At 44.1% G+C, this 7,643-nt stretch overlaps 1 protein-coding gene across 1 annotated transcript; it reads left to right on the top strand.

Annotated features, from left to right (window-relative positions):
- The first annotated feature begins 723 nt into the window (after window positions 1-723).
- Window positions 724-6,523, top strand: LOC147703728 (gap junction beta-2 protein-like). The gene is made up of 2 exons (XM_086928958.1): window positions 724-817; window positions 5,249-6,523. Exon 2 carries the CDS (start codon window positions 5,257-5,259, stop codon window positions 5,986-5,988), a length of 732 nt encoding a protein of 243 aa, XP_086785084.1. The 5' UTR covers window positions 724-817; window positions 5,249-5,256; the 3' UTR covers window positions 5,989-6,523.
- Window positions 6,524-7,643: the final 1,120 nt, after the last annotated feature.

Raw genomic sequence — 7,643 nt, 5'->3', positions numbered from 1 at the left:
TTCCTACTTCTCCTAAATGCAAAAGTAGGTTTGAGTAACTTGGGATCGTTTTCATGGATGTTCAATAGGTACCATTGTGAGACAAATGCCTGTCTTATTTTCGGATCTAAATTAGCGTGGCGCGTCACACACACCAGTTTACACCTCAAACAAACCTGCATATGATCTTTTCTGTAAAGTTTCTGTGGCGCATCGTAAAAGATTAATTCTTCCGATCAGGCGTAAGCATAAATGTAGGCAATTTGCCCACCATTATATTGTTTCGCAAATGTTGCCTGACCATTTTGTATGATATTGCCTAGCGTCCGACCGATGCCTCTCATTAATGATTAGGAGATCTCAACCATAGGAAGAAAGTAATGGAATCTATGTTTGCTATGACGATGTCAGCCTGACATATGCACCTTCCTTTTTTATGTCTCTTTATTACGTTTGTATGTTCTTAGTATTTCAATTAAATAATCATATATATAAGATAATATACCATATAATGACTTTTCTTTTAGATGTTGTATCAATGGTGCTTAAGTATATAATTCATGAAATCTTTTGATTGAAAGAAATAATAAAGAAGGAATGTTAGTTTAACAGAAAAATTATGTTAGGGTAATAGGAGGGCTTGGCGGACCCATGATTGAGGTTTTTGTAACCCTGTTATTAACTTTGTACTATGCGCTCACACTTTTGGAAATTGATGACTAATATTGTTCTGTACTTTCATGACTATGTTCTTTTTAGATCGAATAAAGTGATTGATTGAGTGCTGCATCGCTCCTGTGAGGTCTTTACTACTCTGGGAACTGGACATTTAAAAAAGGTGGGTCTTTTATGATGTGGCCAATTCATTTTAATTTATAGTCTAGGGGGTTCCTGACAAATGCAAATCTCATGTATTTTTTATTAAAATGTTTTTAGGTATCAGGTACAGTGGGACTATAACATGGTACATGTACATTAATATTCAACATTAAAAAAATACTTTTTAAAAACAGTTTAGGTTACTTTTCAAATGCTTCCTATACTTTACCATAGGGAGATCTCCGCCCTGGTGGTGGAGAACTCTCCCTATATGTGAACAGTTACTTGTACTAAGTATACACTGGTAACTATGGCTCCAAACCCTGGTTCAGGGGCTGGAGACATGTATGGCTACAATTTGTATTAAATTTACACTTGGATATGGAATAGCCAAAAGTAGTAAAATTACTACGAAATGTAGGAGTACATTTAGACATCTTTATTTACACATGTGTAAATGTACTTCTGTTACAGGCCCGAAAGTTACCAACTCTATGAAATATACTTTGAGTGGAAGTTGAGTCCAAATAGAGGAATATTGCTTTCACCTCATCCTATGGGATATTTGGTGGTATATTATCTGGCTTCACAGGGGTGCTTCCATTGGAATACATGAGAGAATAGTTTACATCTGTCAAGTACACTGGATCATCACACTGTCACCTTCAATTCTTTATCATCTATATTCATTCTATACTAAAAGCAAACCATTTTTATTAGTTTTCCCTCAGCATTGGAAAAGCCTGTAGGGTAGGCTTAGGATAATAAAAGGCATTTGGGCATGCAATACACGTGATCAGCATTTGTGAATAGCTGTGTATAGACGTGTTTGCACAATAAAGCCAGAACTATTGACTTTGCCAGTGATTGTCCAACATGGATTCCAGCCAAACAGATGAGAGGTCAGAGGTCTGACAGCCTTCTTTATGTTCATCAGTATATTTTTTGTAGATATGGTTTTGGTCCTGGGGGTGAACCATGACAACTGCTCCACAAGATTGTGCTGGAATGCCATGTTCCCAATTTAAAACCTAAAACAAGGTGGATTCAACCTATTAAGCAATGGAGGAAACAGTCTAGGAAGTGAACCTGAACGGGATGCCATGTCTGAAAGTAGATTTGTTTCTGGATTTCTGAGCCATTTCACTTCTTATTCCCCCCCCCCAAAAAAAATATTTAGCGGACAACACAAACCACTTTTTCCCGCTTTTATGTATTGTCCCAAAGAAAGTCCTGAAGGCATCAGGAAGCTTGCTGCATGGGGAAGGTACATGTTACTTTGCTTATGCTGGTAAACATCGCCAGAAATAGGGATCCTCAATTTCATTGAGGACATCAGCCAAGAAATCACAGCTAGCGACCAAACACCCATCAAGATTTCCTTGTGGTGTGGGATTTAGGACATGTCTTTATCAGCCTTTACCGATGAAGGGATTCTCGATCATGACTTGTGCATGTGCCGTTGCTTCTATTGACATTTCTGCTAGATGCACTTTCTAACTCCCTATTTAATAGAGGGTATCTGCAATAAAATCTTGATATAACTATTGATGGCCAGTTGTCTTGGAATATGGGGTGTGCAAAATGTAAAAATTCTGGCTGTGCAAGAAACAACACTAGTCTGGTAGACTGGTATAAAAAAGAAAATTGATCTGTTTTACTCAACTGCAAAAATGAGAAAACGGACTAATAACTTGTCAGCAGAAGGGCCAAGAATGAATTCAAATCTAAAATCCATAGATTGTGGACTGCTTATGCACCTTTTGGCCACGTCTTAAAACCCTGTCCTTCTTGACATACTTTTAGGGGATGGTGGGGAGGACACATTAGATTTCTTCTGTCCAGTTTCATGTCTGTCATGTCTGTACAAGTTAATGCACATATTTTAAATAAACTGGAAAGCGAGATAAGGGTTTTTATTTCTAGGAATGATTTATGTAGATGAGTGGCAATAATAATACTAAGTTTTATAGAGCGCAAACAGCTACCTCACACAGAGGTGTCCCGGCGCTTAGTGAGCAGCAAACGTGAACTAAGTGATACAGACCAGATAGAGGATCAGTAGATGGAGTTACTGATCAAAGAGCCACGTCTTTAGCTGTTTCCTAAAGCAGGTCTCTGACTTGGCATTGCGAATCGAGAGTGGAAAAGCATTCCACAACCTAGCTGTTCTCGCCGAGAAGGATCTCCCCCGAAGATGGGCTTTCGCAAATCTGGGGACAGCGAGCAAGTTAAGCGTGTTTGAGCGTAAGGACCGCACTTGATGGTACTGGGGGAGTCTTCATTTAAGATAGTTAGGGCACTTACCCTGGAGTGCCCTATATGCCAGGGTCAGAGCCTTGAACTCGATCCTGCTTACCACTGGAAGCCAGTGAAGAATGCGTAGATGCGGAGAGACCCGATGCTTAAACTGAATATGTTTGATCAGTCTTGCAGCCGCATTCTGCACCATCTGTAGCCTTTGGATTGCATACTTCGGCAGACCAAGATATAGGCCGTTTGCGTAGTCTAGTCTTGAAGTTACGGTAGCATGGACTACTGCTTTACAGCAATCAGCAGGCAGCAAATCCAGAAACATTTGAAGATTTCTAAGTTTGTTTAAGCACCCCGAAGTAACCTGTTGAATATGAGTAAGGAAGGAGAGGCCATCATCCCATCTTACTCCCAGGTTTTTTGCACTAGTACTGCGGAGCGGTGGGGGTCCCATTTCGGTGGGCCACTACAAGTCGGACGCGGGCACTTGATCTTTTCCAAAGAAGATCACCTCAGTTTTCCCTGCGTTTAGTTTTAGTTTGTTAGTATTCATCCAGATGGCAATATCACGGAGGTAGCCCTTAAAATTACCAAAGGCTTCCTCTGACTGCTCTTTGTAGGAGAAAACCAACTGTGTGTCATCAGCGTATGAAATCGCTTTGACACCCCAGTTTGCTATTAAGGCAAAAAGAGGGGCCAGATAAATATTAAAAAGCAAGGGACTAAGGGCTGTATATCAGCTTTCCACCATTTTGAATTCATTGTCACAGTCTTCTGGTATTGAGGAGCAGGGGGTGAGGGCAGCTCTTGCTCACCTCTCACAGTCTCTGAAGTGGGGGTGCCATCAGACACGATTGCAGCAGCGACATCTAGTGGGAAGCTGTGGGATGACAGTGGATAAAGTCTTGAATGGATCAAACGCTGGTGCAGCAGTGACACCACTCCAAGCACAGTCATAGTAAGGGTAAGGCTTCGGCCGTTCAGGGAGCACACACCAATGCCGAGTGAGTCCCATTGGCCAGCCATGGCATGAGATTGAGGTCCTAGTGGGTGGAAAGGATGAGGAGAGGGGAAGAGGCCACTGTTGTTTCCTAGCCACAAGGGACGCTTTACTGTTTGTCTTTTCCATGGGCTACGATCATAAATGGCAATACAAGTATAGTGTGAGCTGTTCTCCTTCTGTCTTGGTGGAAGGCAATACATGTCAGCTGGAGGATCCCTGGTTAGGTCAAGCTAGTACGGAGCACAAAGAGATATTTGTTTAGATTAGGGTAAGGAAGGGAAAATGGGGATTGAATGTGACAATTTGTTTAATTTTTGAATGACGGAGGTGGATGGGTGCTGGGAATGTACTGGGTGGGAGTTGACTTAGGGGGTAATTATGATGGGAAAGAACCACCACCGCCAGCCGTGCAGTGGCGATCCGTCCCCCAAGAAAACGTAGATTGTCCGCTCCCCAGATTAGGATGGTGGGCGTATCCAAACTACGACCGTGGTGGACGCAAAGACCGTCCCCCACGGAGCCGCCACAGGTAATTGGACTGATTGCCTGGCAGAGCGCTCTGCATGCATTAAATGGTGGCGGTGCCTAGCAGGCACCGTCCACCATATTATGATGATCCATAATATGTTGATATTGATCCAGCCTTTCCATGACAGCGAAACATTCATGAAAAGGCTGGTCGAGGTTCTTTTGAGGGGCCCATTGCGGGCTCCCAATGTGTTGTAGGGAGGTGTATGTGCACTGAGGGGTACCCGTGGTACTCTCCTACATTTCAGCGCACTAAGAGGCAGGCACTGTGTGGTGTCTGCCACGTAGTGCACTGAAATACACAACATGCACTTTTAACATCACGGCAGGTGCTGCTGTCAGCAGCACCTGCCGCAATGTTAAATATACAAGATGCGACCACCATGGTGGCAGTCGCATCCTGATTTGGTGTGCAGAACTGCCGCATGTATTACGAACAGTCCCGATTACCACCACGATGGTGGATGCCTTCGTAATCAACCCCTTAGTCCTTATGGAAGCCAGAGTAGTTGGGTGGATGGTGAGAGAACGTGGTGGTGGTTAGGTGTATCTAATGGTGGCTACTCTTGTGGTTAGTTAGGTGCTGGGATGAGAGGCATTAGGGTGACTGATGTACTTTGGTTTCTTACTCTCTGACCTCTTGAACTTGATTTCTCATCCTCACAGCCTCCAAGATGGCCATGGTCACAGGCCTCATCCCCATTTTGCGCGGGGCCATCGAGGCAACCACTGACTACCATGGACGAACTCTGTGGTTTGGCTTTATGGCTGTCCGCCTGATCGCCCTCTACATCGCTGAGATGCCCTGGAGCAAAAGTGATACTGACTTCCAATGTGATGTCAACGCCAGTGAATTCTGCCGCAAGGCCTGCTTCAATGATCACTTTGACAGTCCCATCGTCTCTCTTTGGAACTTCACATACATTCTGTTCGTCATTTCTGTGCTTCTGATGGAGCTCTTCGCCTCGCAGCTCCGCTACAACATCATCAAGACCAAGTTGAAGCATGGGGCACTGAGTGTGACTTCGGGAACCAATGGAATCACCGGTGTCAAGGGCCACGATCTGGCCCAGCAGGACATTATGATCGACTTCCATCTGCAAAAGAAGATGCTGGGCCTTTACCTCACCTGCATCACCCTGCGCCTGGGCCTTGAGATGGCTTTCCTTTATATCCTAGTCGTCTGGCACCTGCCCAAGGTGGATGGCTCACCAATCACCTGCAGTACAGGGCTGTGTCCAGGACCCTACGTCTGCCTGGTGCGCGCCGCTGCTGAGAAGCACATGTCCATCATTATGCTCTGTACCATCTCTGGGGCCATCATCTGCACCTCCATCATCTTTCTGTTCTACACCACTTGCCATTACATACTATTTGGTCGCAACCAGCACGGGAGCCCTATATAAGGCATGGGGATACCTGTGCACAAAGTGGAGCAGTGCCCCTGTGCCTACAAAAAGAGTCACAAGCACACTATCCAGGACTACTTTTCTGGTAACCCTATCACACAGATGACACGCAATGTTTACCACCACTGACTGACCAATGTACATAGCTTCAATGGCCAAACACTATAGTTATTGAAGGGTGTTTTCGTAATATAGCCTCCTTGTTTGCCTCAGTGCCTCACATTCACTTCCTCAGTCCTTTCTGCTCCAGACACAGCAACGTAAGCTTCAAAATGGTGTAAAGAACTTGGACTACAGAGGCTTTATCTGAATGAATCACTGAAAGGTGCAAGTGAGAAATGTTGACATCAGGGAAGTCTTGTGAGCAGTCGGGGATGCTCACAGTGCCCAGTAAGAGGCGGACAGGCCTTTAATGCCACCGGGCATTTCCTTTGTGGGCTGGAGGTAATTGGAGCTCAGCACAAGACCCCTCCTGGTGTCCCTGTCACTTTCCCCAGTACACCGAGTTAATTGCCAAGTACTGGGAGGTTTCAAAAGAGGAAGAAAGGGAAGAAAAAAGGAAAACAGAGAGGAAAGGATCACAGGGTGAGAAGAGAGAGGGATTGATGGAAAAAGAGTGACTTACACTGGGGGGCGAAGGGAGCAGGACTGCTTTCAGCATTTTTGCCACAGCTGCGTTTGGTTCCTAGTCCGGCCCTGAGAGTCCTGCTATACCATGTATCACTGAGGATGTGGCCGAGAGATTGGGCCGCTCTTAGTGACTCTACAAGACCGGCGTTCTAGTACTGACCAGTACTATGCGCTCTATATAGTATTTGAATTTTCCGTTCCTTTTTCTCATTTTGGCTGGGGGGGTGTGACTCCTCGATGTGTCTTCATTTAGTTTAATTTACTAATGCTATAAAAGTTATACAACCATTTTTTCGGAAGGAGTTGGTTGTCTTAAATTACCGAAAAGCACTTCAACGCCTCATCGGGGGTAGTAAACGCTATACATTCACAATTACAATCTGCTGAGAGGCAGTTCAAACTTCCTGGGCAGTAGGGTTAAGGAATGAGGATATCACAGGTGGTTTATGGATTGGAAATCTCGATGGTGATAAGGCCTAGTTGGAAGTTACCAGATCAGAAACCATAGGACATGAGTTATAATCTCTGCTGCCCCTTGAGGAAAATATTTGATCTCCAGTGAGTCACATAGACATTAGGAGCGCCTTGAAGCATCAGTTAAGCGCTATCTTAAAACAGAGGGCACACATCCAGTTTTGATCGAGTGTTACTGGGGCTCAGTCGCAAACGCATGTTTATCAGAACATATGCTAATAGGTTGGAACATTAAAAAAAAATAAGAAACGGTGCAATTTCATAAGTTCTTCAAAGATGTGAGGTTGCGTCACTTTCACTTTGCCCCTGATGACATCACAGGAAGTGACATTCCATTGCAATTGAACACCATTATAGCCCATTGTGTATATTTATTTCGTAGATGATTCATCTTCACACTGCAACATGTTTAATAAATACCAGCTTCTAAAGATGCAAACGACCAGCCTACTCGTGCAAGATCATTGGGCAAATTCTATACATTGTAGGTTATAAGCAATCCACAACGGTTTCAAGCAACAATATATGACCAGTAATTACTACTCCTA

The sequence above is a fragment of the Lissotriton vulgaris genome, chromosome 7 (genome assembly GCF_964263255.1).
Source record: "Lissotriton vulgaris chromosome 7, aLisVul1.2, whole genome shotgun sequence".
Lineage (NCBI taxonomy): Eukaryota > Metazoa > Chordata > Amphibia > Caudata > Salamandridae > Lissotriton > Lissotriton vulgaris.
Note: the sequence above shows the minus strand (reverse complement) of the source record. Positions and strands in the feature narration are given on the sequence as shown.